General features: G+C 44.8%; 1 protein-coding gene across 1 annotated transcript in view; it reads left to right on the plus strand.

Moving 5' to 3' along the window:
* The window catches only part of PLPPR1 (phospholipid phosphatase related 1), a 178,574-nt gene that overhangs the window by 150,663 nt on the left and 8,527 nt on the right, over positions 1-19,384 (plus strand). Inside the window, exons 3-5 of the mRNA XM_054987153.1 lie at positions 2,874-3,062; positions 9,521-9,653; positions 17,642-17,892. Coding sequence (XP_054843128.1) covers positions 2,874-3,062; positions 9,521-9,653; positions 17,642-17,892 — 573 coding nt within the window. The remainder of the gene's footprint in view (positions 1-2,873; positions 3,063-9,520; positions 9,654-17,641; positions 17,893-19,384) is intronic.

Genomic DNA, 19,384 nt, shown 5'->3' on the forward strand with positions numbered 1-19,384 from the left:
GTTAGAGAGCTGAATCCTCTTCTGGTTTAATCACAGTACGAGGATGTGAATTTTTCCTGCACTTTGCTTCTGAGGAGATTAATTGTGGCTCTTGAGATTATCTGATGCAGGTTTTGTAAGCAACTTTACAGCTGTGAAATTCATTCAAGAGAATACGTTCCCTCTCCTCACATTATGTTTTTATCACAGCCTTCAAAAGCCAAGAAGAGCCAAGGAATACAGGAGCGTGCGTTCGATTGTGTGTGTTTGTTTTCATTTTTTATTTTATTCATAGAATTAAAAGCCCAATAAAAAAGCAGAAAGCAAAAGTTAAAAAAGGATAGTAAAAAGCTTACAAGAAGAAGAAGAAAAAACAAAACTTAGAAATAAAAGAAAACAATAATATGTATTTCATTTCCATTCTTCTCTACAACACTTACCTCTTTTAACAAACGTCATATTTAAAATTTAGTCTCTCCAAAATTTTCTTTTCCGCTATTGCCTCCCTTCTATTTGTTTTTCCCAGATTTATCTCCTTAAAAATCAAAACCACAAATCATCAAATTAGGAAAGCACTGGGTGAAACACACCCAGTGCTTTAGGGGTACTAATGTTAAAAAGTCTCGGGAAATGAACACGTTACGGGGGTACTGGTGGTCTTGTTTAAAATAGGAATTCATAACCCATGGAATAAACAATTGTGTATTTCAGAAAATCAGAGGTGAGGATAAGAAAGACTGTATTTTTTCACATTCTTAAACCTTCTGGAGCAGAATTATATCTTTCTAAATCTGTTTAAGCCAGTGGGTTTAGGAGGGTGTAGCTCTGATTAGAGTGGCATTCTAGGCATCAAAGAAGAAAACCCTGTGCTTTGCCTAGGATGAGCGAATAAGAACAGGCCTCCTGGGGAAGTAGGGTTGCCACCACCTCCAGGTGGCGGCTGGAGATCTCCTGGATTACAGTTGATCTTCAAGCCATAGAGATCAGTTTCCCTGGAGAAAATAGCTGCTTTGGAGGATGGAATTATACCCTGCTGAGGGCCCCAGTCCCCAAATCCTGCCCTCTCCAGGCTCCACTCCCCAAATCTCCAGGAATTTCCCAACCTGGAGCTGGCAACCCTATGGGGAAGGCCTTCTAGTCTAGCATCCTGTTTCAAACGGGAACGCAATCGGCTTCCCAGGATCAGGGCCTGTGGCTCAGCAGCAGAGCACTTGTGGTGCATGTAGAAAGTCCCACGTTCAACCCCTGGTTAAAAGAACCTTTCTCTGCCCAAAGCATCCACCGCAGTAGAATTGGCCAGTTACCTGAACAGGTATGTTTCTTGAGATGAAGGTTGCAATGGAAGGCTGCAGTGGCCCGGGGCATTCCCTTTTTGCTTGCAAATCAGAAATGGGGCACTTGCATAGGTTCCTACTCTTAGGTCCACACAGCAGAGTCAGGGGTGTTCCAAACAACATCCACTTATGAGCCACAAAAACTAAGCACTGACTACTAAGCACTGAGAAAGAGGGTGACAGCAGCAGCTCATATGGGCTGATTCCGCACACGTTGGATAATGCACTTTCAATGCACTTTATCAATCGTTTGAGGTGGATTTTTTGTTCCACACACAAAAAAATCCATTCCAAATGATCTATAAAGAGGATTGGAAGTGCATTATCCAACGTGTGCGGAATCACTCATGGTGAGTCACAGGGAGAATTCCAGCCCCCATGTCTGATGAGAAGTGAAGGTGGGCAGGGCGGATGTCAGGAAGTGGAAAGACTATGGCCCTGGGTACAGCATCGTGGAGGCATACTGCCGCCGAATGGATAGCGTATGGGTGCATCTGTTTTGAAGCTGAATTCTGCTATCCATTGTAGCTGCACACCTGCCTGATGCTCCAGCCCCAGGCCTGTTGTCTTAGTCAGCATCTCGTAGTCTCTTGTAAGGGCAACATATTCCCCTTAGAGCAGCATCAGCACACAGAAGTGAGACAGAAAATACTTCCTGCATCCCACCACATGAGCAGCTACTAGGAAGACGATAGAGATGGCTGCACACTTTGTAAACAGCTCTGAGCGTGGCCTTAAGTTGTCCTGAAGGGTGGTATATAAATCAAATGTTGTTTAGCGTCACCAGGGCTTTTTTTCTGGGAAAAGAGGTGGTGGAACTCAGTGGGTTGCCCTTGGAGAAAATGGTCACATGGCCGGTGGCCCCGCCCCCGATCTCCAGACAGAGGGGAGTTGAGATTGCCCTCCGCGCCGCTCAGCGGCACGGAGGGCAATCTCAACTCCCCTCTGTCTGGAGATCCGGGGGCGGGGCCACCGGCCATGTGACCATTTTCAAGAGGTTCCGGAACTCCGTTCCACCGTGTTCCTGCTGAAAAAAACGCCCCGAGCGTCACAATCTGCCTAACTTCTCTGAGAAGCTCCCGTTTCAACTACTTTTAGCATGCATCACTGAAAAAATCTTGCCTGGATGTTGTATTGGGTGCCGTATCAGTCTCTTCTTTTTTTCCCATATGCTCCTCTGTCTTGGGAAAATAAAAAGTCCAGTCTGTTTTTTTCATTTTAAGCTGGGAAAGTTCCCCCAGTCCCCCTCATTCCATCTGCATTGATCCATGCTGCCAGTGACAACTGCACGCCTTTCACAAAGTACGCGCTGAAACCCCCGTCGCTTTGAGAGGCATGCTGCAGACCCGATTTGATCAGAGATTTTCACTAGGGCGGTGGGGGGTTGCCCAAAGGTTTATGTAGCAGATGTTACCCGGTGGAGACACTCGAAGCCCTGTGTGACAGTGAGATTGCTGTTGGGGTGGTGGGGATAATGGAAGGTGACTGTTGCAGAATAATTGGTGGGCACAACTGCTGAATGGCTGCTCATGTTTCTGTGCAACCATGCTGTATTTTCAGCTCGTCATTATGGCCGGGACTATACTGCTCGCCTACTACTTCGAGTGCACGGACACGTTCCAGGTACATGTCCAGGGCTTCTTTTGCCAGGATGGAGATCTCATGAAACCATACCCAGGAACGGAGGATGAAAGCTTCGTTTCCCCGCTGGTCCTCTACTGTGTACTGGCTGCCACCCCGACGGCAATTGTAAGTAGACCAAAATGCACATCTTGACTTGAAGTCTGAATTTGCAGGCACGGAAAAGATGGGATCTGACTTGCCTTTGTTCCTTCTTTCCTAATTGATGGGGATTCGGTTTGTTAAAATCTAAAGCTAGCAAATTGAGAAAATCCATGCTCGTCAACAACAACAACAACAACAACAAAGTTTATTCGCCAGAGGCCATCACATTCTTGAAATCAATTCAAAATTACATGATTGCACATCAGCGAGACACACGCCATTTTAAAATAAATATTTAAAAGGTACATATTTCAACAAATTACCACCTTTAGAAATGCACTTATAAAATTGATCAGTCCTAAAAGCATAATTATTTGGCAACAATATAAACTTAAAATATCCAGGCAATCATGCTGGTCATTAATTGGCCCGCTAATTACCTACGTAAGAAGACAAATCTCTGCACTCCATCCTGTCCTAACACGGCACGTGATATCGATACACATCTCTGTGAGGCAGATGGCTGCAGATTTATGCACAATGCCAGAGTATCAATTGTTACTACCATATTAGTCACACAACTTCAGATTCATATCTGCTTGAATAGCGAAGCTGCAGGTTGTACAAGGTAAAGCAAGTTGCATTAATTAGAGTTTCTCATTCTGGAACAGTGTTTGCTAGCGTGTGAGTTGTTTTTTTCTTTCATGCAACAGATTTCAGCTTTTCCTTTCCTTGTTGTACAATTCACAGTAAACACTGAAAGCCTCTCCTGGCTTCAGAAAAACTATTCTCAGGGAGCTAAAATGCCCTTACAACACAATCGCTGCAAATAGTGGCTCTTTTGTGCTCCAAAACAAACAGAATCAGCCCATCGCTTAATTAAAAATCTGGTTAAAATGAGTTACCACCGGCTGATTTGTCTGTGTTTCTCCTCCCTTGGGTGACTTTTTTTTTAGAAGGTCTTCCCATCAGGGCATGGCTTAGTTTTTATGTTTGGTCTCATTCTTTATTTAATACCCCTTTGTGCACAGATCAGTCAATCCCAGGGCAATCCTAAAATGAGTGACTCCAGTCGAAGCCCGTTGATTTCAAAGTTTATTATTTTTTCCCTCTGCAGTGTTCATCATTTTTCCCCTCTGGAGATATAGGTGGCTTGATTACACCTGAACATTTTCAAATCGATCTTGCCTTTACTTTTCATTCATTTCAAAAGTAGGACCAAAGCAGAATCAATTGAGGAAACAAAGAACACTCAAATGTTTGTCTAAAAACGCTTGTGCCATTCCTGGAGCAGACAGATATACTTTGTTTAAGTAGTAGAGCTTTCATGGAAGCACATTTAGCATATTATGTATAAGACGTACAATTCCCTGTCCAGGAGTGACCAGGGGAAGCTAGTCTGGTTTGCCACAGAAGACTGCTATGAACGGCTGAACCAAACCCAACTGTTCCCATCAAAAATAGTTTTTGAATGGATTTTCCTTTAACTTAAAAAAAATAGTAAAGCAATGAATGAAAGTTTAATGGAATATGTATATGTGCTATACTTAAAAAGAAATAAATAAAGGCCCACGTGAAGATTAGGGGGTGGGAGTGGTTAAGACCACTGAAATCAGCATTCAAATAATTGATAATGGTCAAAATTCTGAGAGCTAAGGGAGGCTGGGTGGGGAAACCCAGGGCTTTTTTTTCAGCAGGAACACGGTGGAACGGAGTTCCGGTACCTCTTGAAAATGGTCACGTAGTCACATGGCTGGTGGCCCCGGCCCCTGATCTCCAGCGGCGCGGAGGGCAATCTAAACTCCACTCTGTCTGGAGATCAGGGGCCAGGGCCACCAGCCATGTGACTACTTTCACCGAGGGTGATTTAAACTTTAAAAAACTCCCCTTGTTCCAGCTGACCCAAAGTGACGTCATTGTGCAGCCCTGAGTTCCACCACTGAGTTCCACCACCTGTTTTTCCAGAAAAAAAGCCCTTGGGAAACCCATGGCAAGTTAAGATAGGTCTGTGCACTTCCAAACTCACTTAAAATTTCTATGAAAAGAGGAAGACTTTCAAAAAAGGAAACATATAACTGGACTTCTGGGTCTTTCTCATAGTTTTGCCTTTGAGGGCTGCTCTTCAACTGTCCCAGTTCATGTGTCCTGATTTAATTCTTCAAGAAGTCACTTCTCAAAGCTTTGCCAGCGTTTCCCTAACTGTGTCTCCGTGTTTTCATTGTATCTTCCATATCCGATCTCGGCATGGGCTTGCCCAACACAGTGAACACAGGGCCGGATCGATGGGCGGGCAGGGGGGGTAGTCTGCCCCCGGCACCACCAAAGAGGGGGCACCGGGTGCAGCTGCCAGCCCCGGGAGCGCACGGGCAGCAGGACAGGGGGCGCGCTTGCCACACGCCCCCTGTCCTGCGGGGCAGGCGAAAGGCAGTGCAGGTGGCGGCAGGCAGAACGTGCCATCACAGAAGTGAGTGGCCAGTCTTCGGTTGCCCTGGGTGTCGGCAACCGTAGATCCAGCCCTGAGTGAACATTTTGAACCACTGGAAGATTCCCTTTTAGCATCGAGCTACAGACAAGATTGAAACTCGAAAACTTCCACATTTGCTTTGTGATACATTGATTGGTCCTTATACATAACTTTTGATTGGGGGGGATTTTACTCTGGGCCCATGCAGCTACCCACAGCCTTGCTGGCTATGCTTGGACCATGTGAAGTTTGCTCACTGCACTTTTAACTATCAGGACTAATCATTGTCAACTCAACAGGAAAATGGGAGATGGCATTAAAACTAGGAAGCTCCATTATCACTCATGCCATAGAGTTCCAATTGGCCTCAGGCTGGCCTTCTTTTCCCCTCCCCCATAACTCTGAGGCTTAGGTGGAATGGGGTCAGCAGACATTATCTCCTGCCCGCTTAACCCATAAACCACAATCAACACAGTTTTGTGAGCTGTTTTCCAGCATGCTGCCTATGGTGGTGTATCAAAATCAAAGACTAATGGTTTGCCTAAGAGGACTGATTATTGTGCATCCAGTCTGCCTTTATTCTATCACAATCCACAGTGACAGAAATCCACAGTGGTGCAAACTTTTTTGAGCCAGTAAAGGATTACATTAATTTTGGCACTTTCCTAGCATACTTAGGAGGCTCCCCTGGGTTTGCAAACCTCTAAATTGTAGTTGTGGTTGGCTCCAGTGTGTTACAAACCAATAAACAATTCATTGGGAGCTCTTTATGTGACCATTAATTATTCCAAACCAACAAGAAAATTCAACAGGCACAGTGAACAACTCTAGCCGGGAAGACATCCAACAGGTAAGCTTCCACAGTATAACGTAAGCAGAAGCAAGGTAAGTACTATATATTTATCTTTTCATATTTGTACGTACATGTCCTTTACACTGATTTTCTTTTCTATCCTATTTAGGTGGTACCGGGAGCATCTTCCTACATCCCAACACGCCCAGTATAGAAAAGGATAGAAAAGAAAATCAATGTAAAGGACATGTACATACAAATATGAAAAGATAAATATATAGTACTTACCTTGCTTCTGCTTACGTTATACTGTGGAAGCTTACCTGTTGGACGTCTTCCCGGCTAGAGTTGTTCACTGTGCCTGTTGAATTTTCTTGTTGGTTTGGAATTATTAATGATCACATAAAGAGTTCCCACTGAATTGTTTACTGGTTTGTAATAGTCAATGTAGTGAGAGTAAATTTATTGAAGGTTATGTGAATTCTATATACTTAATATATTCACCTTCACTTTGACCTTCATTGTTTTTTACTTATTTGATTTATTTCTGCCATCCTACACATGTGGTTTTCCACCTTTAAATAGGCTGTATTTGTTGATAGGAGCCTCTATATTTTTGGCTCCAGTGTGTGGCATTTTTGATCTACAGGAAGGCCAGCCCTTGGGTATTGAATAGAAGGACTTATACCATCTATGGTTTTAAGCAAGCCCCTCTTCTGTGCATAGTACTTTGCAGAATAGGTCTCTGGAGGAGGTTAAAATCTAAATGATAGGGAGATGAGAGGGTGGGGGGATGAGGAATGAAAGGAAGCAGATGTGGGTAGCAACATTTAGACTTTTCCACCAGAGAATGAATTATTGTTTGGGCAATTTTGGAAAAGCACAAAATGGTTTTATGAGTAAGCATGCATGGGAAAGTACTGTGTATACTGAAATCCTTTTGGCTGAGTTGAAAGCCGTCCCCTCCAACACTAATCCAATACCAAATTTATTTATGTTATTTATAGTCCGCTTTGCTCACTGAGCCTCAAGGCAGATTATACAGCGCATGTCAGTAAATCAACAGCAGGGATGTTCAGTATGCAAACACAAAGTTGCAGAGCTCTGCAATCAAGCAGAAGTCTGATGCAGAGCTGAAACAATGCCGAGGCAGAGCATAAGCAATTCTAACCCTGGCGTATTAAACAATGTGGAAACTACCCAGCAACAGATGGTACATTGTAGTATAATCTATATTCCGAGTCCATTTACTAGGGAAGCCAGTCCCCCTCTGGGGGTGGAGGATCCCCTGCTCCCACCCTCTGCCCCCGCTTACCTGGCTGGCGGAGGGGCATGCACATTCCACGGAAGACATTTACCCTGTTAAACACCTGTTGAATAACAATGTGTTGTTTATCTCAATCCATGTCTTGTCTATTCAATCAAAAATATATGGAAAGGGGATTTATACTTACCACATAAATAGGGTCCCAAATATACCTTTAGGGAGCACATATCTAACAGGCTACAAACTCTTTAACCTAAGCTTGTGCCCCCCTTTTACCTCATTGTGAGTAACCGGGGTTTAAAAAAGAAAAGGAGACACCGGACTGTGAGATTAGATCTTTTAAGAAAAGTATCCCTGCAGTTGTCTCAGAGTCCTCTCTTTTCTTCTCCCATAGCCGCCACACCTCCCTCGTGGGTCTTTGAGAAAAAGCTGTGGAATCTGTTTCTGTTTGGTTAGTCTTACTCAATGGGCAGGACTTCATTCTAGACACACACACACACACACACACACACACACACACACACACACACACACACACACACACACACACACACACACACACACACACACACACATGGTCTTTAGAGTTGTGCTGTTGAGCCTTGAAAATGAGTCGCCTGAGGAAGAGAATGCCTGTAATTTGCAGCCTGTCTTTAATCTTTCAGAGTTTCTAGCTGCTTGGTTTACAAGGAGCCCTCATAATCTTCCTTCGCATGCCTGCTCTCTTTAGCAGGGCCGGATCTGGGGTTGCCAGCGCCCAGGTCAACCCAAGTCCGGCTCCCCCCCCCCCCGTGTGTGCTCCTGGCACTGTGTGATGATGTCACTTCCATGACATCATCATGCAGGGGCCCGGAGGCATGCCGCCTGCACAGCAAGCCGGCTGCCCCAGCACATGGTGCACTGCAGAGCTGGCGGCAGCAGCACGGGCAGCTGAGCAGAGGGCTGGGAGGCCTTCCGCGCCGTTCGCCTGCTCCACTGATGGGGGAGCCGGCTTGCTGCACTCTCCCTGTCCTGCACATGCAGCAAGCCAGCCGCCCTGTCCACGGGGCAGGTGAACGGCGCGGGCGGCCTCCCAGCCCTCCGCTCAGCCACCCGCACTACCACCGCCAGCTCCAGCGCACTCCCAGGGGCTGGCAGCCGCGCCCAGCGCCCCCTCTTTGGCAGCGCCGGGAGCAGACTACCCCCCCCACACACCCCCCCATCAATCTAGCCCTGCTTTGTAGCTACCAAGGCATCCTCCTTTGATTAATTTAGTTCATTCCACTCGTGTTCTCAGACATTAAATACGTAGCTACACAAATTCTCACTTATGCAAAATTAAGTTCAGTATCCCGTAGCACTTTCTGGCAAGCAGCCCTAAGGGTCTCAAAGCAAAAGGAACTCACCATGAGAAGATGAGAGCATGGAGGCCCAGAAGAATAAGGAAACTACCATGTACTGGGTCATGTTATTAGTCCATCTAGCTCAATATTGTCTGCTATCGTAGGCAGCGGCTTGCCAGGGAATCAAGCAAATTACATGATTGTTTTTACATGATGCTTGAGTTGGATTTGGGTAGTGTGGGGGGGCAGGGTGGAATCTTTGCATAGCGGTCCTCCATTTAAATAATTTCAGGGGTGCTAAGAGGGGAATACTAAGAGATTGGGGGGGGCTGGTTATCCCCGAGGCAAGTAAAGCAGTTTGCCTTAATGTAGCAATTGGGTTGCATGGGGAGATACAGAGGGAATCTTTGTCTAGGGGCCAATTCTGGTTCTTGGCAGCCTTGGTTACTTTGGCGAATGCAAGTTTGGGAATTCACATTTGCTAAGGGTAAAAGGGACTTCTTTTCATAGCTGCCCACAGCAGTGGACTCCAGTGATGAGCAGGGGCAAAAACAAATTTTGGCCACCAAGCCTTCAGCGACTATCAAATTAGCCTTTGTGATTCTCAAGTTTCTTTTTCCCTGCTCCTTTCTGCAGATTTTTATTGGAGAGATATCCATGTATTTCATCAAGTCAACCCGAGAAAGCCTGATTGTCCAGGAGAAAACTATTTTGACAGGAGAATGCTGTTACCTGAATCCATTACTTCGGAGAATTATTCGATTTATAGGTAAACCAGGAGAAATTAAGCACACTTTAAAAAAATTAAAGGAACTAACCTTTGTGGCAAGAGACAGGTTTAGCTGTGAAGATTTTCCCTCCTCTCTCAGGAGGGAAGCTTTCTGTACAGACAGAAGGGATTTTTTAAGGCAGTGATTAAACTTGTACCAAATTCCACTGGCATAAATTTGCTGTATATCTAGGGTATTTGTCATAATAATTATGATTACACATTTTTATAGCACCATCAATGTGCACTCTACTTTACAGAGCACAAGAACACAGATTTAAGCGCCTCAAACTTTACAATTTAAAATTTGGCTCCAAGCAGACATACAAGTCAAAGCTATGGGGGAAATTTGGGCTATAAATACAGCGAGCGAACGAACGAATGAACAAACAAACGAACATACTAAGGAGCAAACTAGCCAAGATGCTTGGATTCCATGAATAGAACCCATTGGCTTGTGGAAAGGTGCAGTGTAAGTTAAAAAATCTCAGTGTAACAGCATTTCATCACTTCCAGAAGGAACCCAGAAGTGATGTCATGCTGCTCTATGGTTTTACCATAGAGTTTGGGGCAATTTCTACAGTGGCTTGCTGACTCTTCTGGGGTTCCCCCTGAAATGACATAATGCCGCCACGCTGGCAGAGCCCCTCTATGTCCCTGCCACCCCCGAACTTCTGACAGTTGCCAGCCTTTGGCAACTCATACTTCAATATGGCTGCTTTTATTATTATTATTTTTTAAAGAATCTGATCAAAGCATTTTTCACACCCTTTTAGTTTGCCTCTGTGCAGATACTCACCGGATACTTCATAGAGTTAATTGTTAAGAAACAAGCCTTTAAAAAAAATGACTCCTGCTTTCTGTTGCCTTGGGAGAATTCCCTAGATAGATCTTATTTTTGGTCTGCAGCATTCTGTTAATTCAAAGGTGTAGTGTAAGAGCCGTTGTTGGGAAACATCCTACAATTCGGAAAAATAAGAGGAAACAAAAGGGCCGCTGCAGAGCTCCTCTGTGATTTGGTTGTGTCTCCTCTTTAGGATTTGCACCACAACAGGCTGGAAAAACCTGCAACCATTCTTTCTAGTGCATTTGAATGCAGAGCAACGAGGACCAACTTAGTGATGCAAATATTTTTTCCATTCCACCTCCATGCTTTTTATTTATTTATCTAGCACATATTTATCCCATCCTTTCTGCAAGGAGCTCAAGGCAGAGTGCCTTGCTCTTTCTTCCTCCATGTTATCTATCCCTGAGGCTTAGCCAGTGAGTTTTGTGGAGAGTGGGGATTTGAATCTGGGCCTCCCAGACGTGATTTGGCCCTCTAACCGCTACACAACACTGGCTCTTTTTTTTTTTTTTAGAAAATTTTTATTAGGTGAGAATATTAATATACAACTTTCAAATAGCATCTCATTATCCTTTCCCCCACCCTTTCCCTCCCCCCTTTTCCAAGACTTCCAACAGCTTTCCAACCCTATAGCCTAATCTATTCCCAATCTGTCCCCTTTTTCTGTAACTCCTTATCTCATGTTTACTTACTCTTTTATTCAACTAAGGCCTATCTATTAACTTCAAAAATATTGTTATAAACTTAAAATCTATTATCTATTACTTTATATTAGCTCCACATATATTTAAATTTAAACTAACTAACACAACCCTGGCTCTTTTGATGTCCATTAAATGGCCTTTAGATGCTCCCACAAAGATTGAGGAAATAGGTGCAAACCTTAGGGCATTTGGAACTCCCTGAGGGTCACAGATAGATATAGAGATAAGGTCTACAGCCCTTATGGTGTGCTGGCTTGCTTTTGAGCAATGGGTGTGTAATCTTTTGCTATGATTTTCTTCCTGTTCTATTGTATAAGCGGATAATAGAACACACAGCTACAGTGAATGGTGGAAAGTTCTTCCCAGGCCAGGATCTGGCTTGCCATGTTGTTGCATTTACTAAACGCACAATTTAGAAGATTTCCATCCAATCATGCAGTAAATTGGAATGCATGCTGCAGTGTAACAGTTGCTCAGCTACTAACCTTGAGTTACCAAGCAAGGAACTACATAATAGGACTAAGTTAAAGCAATACTGGGTCCCATCAATGCCATCATTTTGATTGTTGTGGCCTGGAATGGAATGAATGGTGAGGGTACCACGTCTGCATTGTTTCAGGTGGATAGCTGTGTTGGTCTTAGGTTTGCCAGGTCCGCCCACCCCCCGGGTGGGATGTGGGAGGCCCGGCACCTACCTGCTATTCCCTGGTCGCACGCACACAAAGCACATGCACGATCTCCCGGGCTGTGTGATGACATCATTTCTGGGAAGTGACATCATCACATAGGCTGCGGGCCATCCTGGGGGCGCTCATGTGTACGCAGGGATTGGGCTGCTGTGGAGCGTGTTCCCCCCTGCAGCCCAGTTAGGTGGGGGTGGGGGTTTAAATGTGGGATTCCCCACCCCCAGTGGGGGACTGCAAGCAACAAAAAAGAGGAAACACATCGTGGGTATAAGCACAAAGTCTTTAAATCAAGACTTCACTAGAAAAAATTGTAAGGTTATAAATACTATTGGATAATTTATAGGTGACTATTCCTATAAATTATCCAAGAGTATTTATAACCGTAACAGGTTTTCTGGTGACGTCTTAATTTAAGGACTCTTTGTGCTTATACCCCCGGTGGGTTTCCTCTTTTTTGTTGCTAGCAGCTTTTTCCGGGGGTGCCTCTCATTGTTTTGATGACCCAGCGGGGGACTGGCAACCCTAGCTGGTTTCCAGTAGAACTGCACGATTCGAGTCCAGAAGCACCTTAAAAACAAAACAAAAAATTCAGGGTATAAGCTTTCAAGAGACAAAGTTTTCAAAGCTCTGGTGAAGGGAGCTTTGGCTCTCGAAAGCTTATACTCTGCAAATCTGTTGGACTTAAATCTTGCACGTCTACATTGCTGTGTTCTTTTCCCATGCTACTGATTGCTGTAGAAGAAATGAGCTGCCCAGCACAATAACAATAGTATTTATAACACATTTCAAGAGCTTTACGTACATTAGAATGATAATCCCGACAAAAGACCTGTAAAGTAGCTCATTTAGCAAGGGCAATGAAAGATCTGAGGGACTCTGTCCATTTTCTTCTAGCAGCCTGCAATGAAGGGTTGTTGTTGGAGGCAATTGGTAGGATCATGTTCTGGTGCCCAGTCCTACCATCACAGAGGGTGCCAGTTGTGGGACCAACAGAACTAATCTCCAAGTGTTTCCACGTGGTGGTTATTTGTATCCCATCTTTCCCTTGTGGTTAAGATTAAGATTAAAAACAAATACAATATCATGCCGTTAACCCACATTCCCCAAGGAAATGCCTCCTCATTAAAAGCCCTCATAAATATAAACAATCTATAGGGTCTCCTGAAACCTTCTAAAGACAGTGCCTCCCTCAGCCTGTTCCACAGGGTGAGAACCGCTATAGAGAAGGAAAGGCCTCCAGCTGAAGCCAAGCAGGCCACCTTAGATTCCGCACACGTTGCATAATGCACTTTCAATGCACTTTAGCTATCGTTTGGAAGTGGATTTTTGTTTCACGCTCGAAAAATTCAGTTCCAAATGATCTCTAAAGAGGATTGGAAGTGCATTATCCAACGTGTGCAGAATCAGCCTTAGTGAGGGAAGAAGTAGAAAGTGGCAACCAGAAGGCCATTGGTGGCACACTGGGGCACACGAGGGAAGACAGTCCTTTTGAGTCGCAATTGCATCCGCAGTATCTTACCTGACAGAGCTTTTCCAGGGGTGCAAGCTCTCACATCCAGCCCCCTGGAGGAAACATCTAGAGCACATTGTATCCATTTTGCCGGATACTTTGCCAACAAAAAAGTCAGTTTAGGTACAGAGCCTACACCAGCAATTCTAGAAGCAGCAATCTGTTGCAATGGCTTGGAGCATTTTGCTTGGCTGATGCTAACCGATTGCTTGGAATCGCGTGAGCCACCACCTGCAAACTGGAGGCTGGTCCCATCATGGTTGATTAATTCCTGCTAGGAAGAGCAGAGAAAGCCACCGGCAAGGTTAAATTGCACCTCCTTGCTTGAGTGTCATTTCCCTCAGGAGCTTAAAATAGTTCTGCCACTTCTGAAAAGAAAATCATCTATATGGATGGGAGACCTGGCAAACTAATGACTGGTTTCTAATTTCCCGTATTTGAACTGGTAGCAAAGCAATCTGAGGCACTTCGGAAGGAGGCACCTTTCCTTGGCCCATTTCAATCTGGTTTCAGACCAATTTTAGTTGTATGGCTGGATGATCTGCAAAAAGGATTGATGGTTCCTTCCTGTTACTTCTGTTCAATCACATCATCTTATTGTGGCATGTGGCAGGTATCTCAAGGGCAGCTCTTTGATGGGTTCAGTCTTTCTTGTCCAATAGGTCTCAAAGACTATCCACCAGATACGTTACCGCATTTTCCTACATGAGTTACCACAGGGTTCAGTTACTATCACCGATGTGGAGAAAGCCACCGCGTTGGTGAAGCTTCAGCCGCAGCGACAGTGGAAGGATCTGCTGCAGATTCTTCCGCTGTTGCTGCGGCTGAAGTTTCACCGACGCTGCCGCTTCCAGAGCAGCCCCCCAGGAGCAGGCAGCCCACTGGACGCCCTGGGAGAAAGTAGCAGCTGCCCGCCCCCAAACAAAGCCCTCTTGTGGCTCTTCAGGCAGCGATTCTAACAGAGAGGGGAAGGACCACTCGGACTTCACTTCCCAGGTAACCTTGCGAGAAAAATCTAGTGTTCTCCACGTGAAGGAAGTCCCTTGTAGCTTTGCTCTGAGAGGAGAATGGCTTAGGTAGAATTCCTAGTGAGACCCTGCCAGGCTTTTCAACGGGCTTGCAGCTCACTCTGAGCCAGTTCGCTACACCAAACCATGACACTGCTTGTTAGTCCCCTTATTGGTCATTAAGGGATAACCTAGGCAAAAATAAAAGCTCATTGACCTTTCGTTACATGTAAAATGCTCTTGAATTTTGGATGGTCTTTGGGCTGTACTGATGATGGGTAGGAAAGTGCCACTAATAAAGGAGTCCTCCTGTCAGCTTTGAGCCACTCAGCGCCATTGCACTGCTCCAGCACATTCAGTCAGCTCCAATAAATGAAGCGGATAGACTTGCCTGCAGGAACAGCATTAAAAGCCCTTGCGCTTATGTGGCTAAATGCTTACTCTTGGCTGGCCTATTGAGATCCTCCATGGTAGCCTTTGTTTTAATTAGTGTTTGATCCGAAGCATTTCTCTCTTGTCCCTTGCTGGGAAATTGGACTGGTCAAGGAATCGGACTGGAGAGCGGCTTCAGTTATAACTTTTGGCACCCATGAGCTGCCTTCTGGAATGATTCCATAGGGGCAGTCACACAAAGCTTTCGAAGGATCATCTGCCGGACTTGTTCAAAGACAGCCTCATGGGCTGTGTCATCCCTCTGGATAGGGAACGGTTTGGAAAAGCCGATAGAAATGGTTTGAAAGAGCCAATTCTCTTGTTATGGGATAGATATGATTGATACTTCAATCAATCAATCAATTACCTTTATTGGCATTAGAAATAATAATCAGGGCTCATTTTGAGGGGGAACGTGCAGGAATGCAATCCCGGCAGTTCCCCAAAGAGGTCACATGTCAGGTGGCCCCGCCCACCTTACTCTCGGCCATTTTTGGCCCGTTTCAGCCTGGATTGGGGCTGGAATGGCCCAGATTGGGCCTCTGAGAGGTAGTAGATCACTGTCCCACTCAGCAGCAGCCCAATCCTGACCATTTGGGGCCCCTTTTTGCCATTTTGGGCCCAATTTTGGCCCTGAATGGCCAGGATTGGGTCCAAAACAGCCAGGATAGGTGATGTCAGAGGGTGTGGCATATGCAAATCAGTTATGCTAATGACACACTTCTGGTGATGGCAAGGGGTGTGGCATATGCTAATGAGTTATGCTAATGAGTCCCTCCAGCTTTTTTTCTACGAAATGACCCCTGATAATAGTCTACAGTCAGAGATAAAGACCAAAGTCTAATAAATAATAGGGCAGAATCATAAGCAGAATCAAGCAATTAGTAACAGTTAATAAAATTAATAAACATTCCGCAATTAGGTGCAGCAATATGCTTAGATTTAACTTTATAAACTTCTGCTAGAAATATTGCAACACTTCAAAGTAACACAAGGGTTACAATCTTCTAAAAGGAGAACTAAAATTCCTCCTTTGGTAGAAGTTCAAGTAGAAGTATTTATTTGATTGATGCTTGCTTTTAGCCCCAGACCACACTACATCAAATCTGCCTTATACTAAACCATACCATTGGTCCATCTAGGTCAATATTATGTACTCAGACAGGCATTGGCTCCTAGATACACTGGTGTGTGTGTGTAGATGTAGGTGCATTAATAATGCATATGACCTGCCCTGAAGGTTCACAGATGGCCTCCCCACTGCTGCTGCTGCAAAAAAATGAGGGATTGTGTTTAGTTGCACTCACAGGCCCAAAAAGGGGCCTAATGTCTGGGCAAGCACACAAAATGCATAAGGCACTGTAGTAGTGTATTAAAAATCCAGAAAGGGTGCACCAACAATACTAGCCAGCAGGGGGGGAAAGGTTAAAAAGGAAAAAAAGAGGCAAGCCCGCTTCCATTTCCATGATATTACCACCCCCTACCATATAAAGATGCTGTCTTTATATTATAGGGCACTTATACATGATATAAAAGAAGCTAAGTAATATGGACGCTTGGTACATGTCTTCATGTACCAGTTGTGGTGTAGTGGTTAAGAGCGCAGGACTCTAATCTGCAGAGCCGGGTTTGATTCCCCGCTCCTCCACTTGAAGCCAGCTGGGTGACCTTGGGCTAGTCACAGCTCTCTCAGAGCTCTCTCAGCACCATCCACCTCACAGGGTGTTTTGTTGCGGGGATAATAACGGCTCTGAGTGAGTGTTAAGTCACCCTGAAGGGCGATATATAAATAGAATGTTATTGTTATCATTATTATTCATTCATATTGGGCAATATGGTCTAATTGGGGCTTGGATTGGAAGTTGGGGTCTTTGACCATGCAGTGGGAAAACAAAGGATGGGTGATTGATTGGGCACCAGAGTCAAGACAAGACCAAACTCTGGCTACCTGGCAGTTGTGGGGGTGGGGGTGGGGGGGAAGATTCCATTAATGCAGAACCTCAATTGCTAGTGACAGGACTATGCTAAACATATGCCTGGATATAATATCCGGAGCCAGTTCTAAGGGAAGGAAGTGTATAACTTGGTAGCACTTCACTGTTCCTTTGGAGCTTTGGTATACAGAATAGATCAGAGCGATACAGTATACATCAGTACAAGTTGCAAAGAACTACAATTCTTATCAAACTTGGAAATCTACTTGAGGAGATGCATGGGAGCCGATCCGATTGATGAGATTTAAAAGAGATTTGACTAACTACTCCAAACAGTGAATATAATTGCCATGCCCGTAAAGCTGGGAGCGGGGGAGGGAGGGACCAGCAGAATCCATTAGTTCTCAAGCCCAGGTGCTTCTCCATTGGGGGGAGGCGGCCTCACGCCATGATTCCAGAGTGCTGAATTCTTAGCATCAGGGCTTTTTTTCAGCAGGAACGCTGTGGAACAGAGTTCCGGAACCTCTTGAAAATGGTCACATGGCTAGTGGCCCTGCCCCCTGCTCGCCAAAGAGAGGGGAGTTGAGATTGCCCTCCATGCTGCAATCTCAACTCCCCTCTGTCTGGAGATCAGGGGGAGGGGCCACCAGCCATGTGATCATTTTCTCCTAGGGCAACCCTCTGAGTTCCACCACCTCTTTTCCCAGAAAAAAAGCCCTGCTGAGCATCACCTCCTCTAACCCTGTAGCAAGTTATTTTTTTCCTAAGAGGAGCCGTTTTCCTTACTGTCATCCTTTCTACCATATCCACGACATTCCAGACATCATCACCCCAACAGTATTTGACTTTACTTTTGAACTTTCCGCAGGAGTCTTCGCGTTTGGCCTTTTCGCCACTGACATATTTGTAAATGCCGGTCAAGTTGTGACGGGCAACTTGGCCCCCTATTTCTTGACTGTGTGTAAACCCAACTACACTGGGAGCGACTGCCGGGCTCATCACCAGTTTGTAAACAATGGGAATATCTGCACCGGAGACCAGGACCTGATCGAGAAGGCGAGGAGATCCTTTCCATCCAAACATGCGGCTTTAAGCATTTATTCAGCCTTATATGCTACTGTAAGTACCTGCGGAATGTCTGCGTTTATCTCTTCGTCTTGTTTTTCTTTTCGTTATATTGCATAGGAATCCACTTCTCTTAGGGCTGAGCTCCACAACTGTAGAATCACGTGATGTATCTCTTGTGACAACCTCGCCATTTGCACCTGACACAACAGTTTTCTATGCACATAATCCTATGGAATATTCAAACATATCCCCCATCTGTCCAAAGTTGTATAGTCAAGTTATATACTGCTTCTAGTGTTCTGATATTGGCTTCAGAGTTTGTTGGAAGAACCCTGTATTCCATCAGGGTAGCAGGGTGTGGGGGGCAGTTATTTTTGTCTCTCCATTGAGTTCAATGAGCATAGATTAATTTGCACCCCCTCTTTTGTAGGTGTAACCTTATACTGTTATCAGGTCCAAAGGAGATTAGGATACCAACTTCACTGCCATTTCTTCCCATCTTGATCCCAATGCAGCCCAATCCTGCCCCCAATGTCAGTCGACTTGTGCCAACCCTGGCTCTTTTGCTTAGCAATAAGACTCCTAAATTTACATTAGCAATTGCAAAATATGTCCCAGCCCTTTAGCTGCTGCATCCAAAAAACTTAAGGAATAAGTATTTTCTTCTGCTCAAGATTTATGAATCAATGAGTTTCTAAGGAAAGGAACGGAAGGAGGCAACAGTGGAGGAATGGTAAGGCTACTTTCTGTACAGCGGCAATCCCAATTGGGATGGCACATTGGTATAATTTTGGACTGTATGTTGCTTAAAGAACAACAACGCTGGGAATAGTAAACCACAGATCCCCCTGGGTCTCAACTGTATTGACCTTAAGTTGGAATCCTTTCACTATCCAGCTGCCATACAGTGGCCATTGGCTTGCACTGTATGGTGCTGAAGCACGTCTATTTCATTCTTGTCCGTTGAGAAGAGAGAGTGGGAAGTATAGACATACAGGCTGAAAATGGAAACCGTCAATATAATAGTAAGCGAAAGGAAATTTTCATTAGCTGACATTGGACATAGGCCATTTTCACACCACTAACCTGCTTCCGTAACGTTGCGAAACATTGCGCGAAAAACGTGGAAGATAGCATCTTCTTGCGAGACTTTTGCACGACATCGCGCAAAAATCTCGTGAGAAGACACTATCTTCCGCGTTTTTCACGCAATGTTTCGCAATGTTACGGAAGCAGGTTAGTGGTGTGAAAACGGCCTATGTCCAATGTCAGCTAATGAAAATTTCCTTTCGCTTACTATTATATTGACGGTTTCCATTTTCAGCCTGTATGTCTATACTTCCCACTCGCGCAAAAATCTCGTGAGAAGACACTATCTTCCGCGTTTTTCGTGCAATGTTTTGCAACGTTATGGAAGCAGGGTAGTGGTGTGAAAACAGCCATAGTAAGTATACCTCAGCATTATCATACAGAAGCTCATTTTTAGAGAAATATGTTTGTAGATAAACTTCCTTATAGCGTAATTGCGAACTAGCTTTAAATT

Source organism: Eublepharis macularius, chromosome 8 (assembly GCF_028583425.1).
Source record: "Eublepharis macularius isolate TG4126 chromosome 8, MPM_Emac_v1.0, whole genome shotgun sequence".
Classification (NCBI taxonomy): domain Eukaryota; kingdom Metazoa; phylum Chordata; class Lepidosauria; order Squamata; family Eublepharidae; genus Eublepharis; species Eublepharis macularius.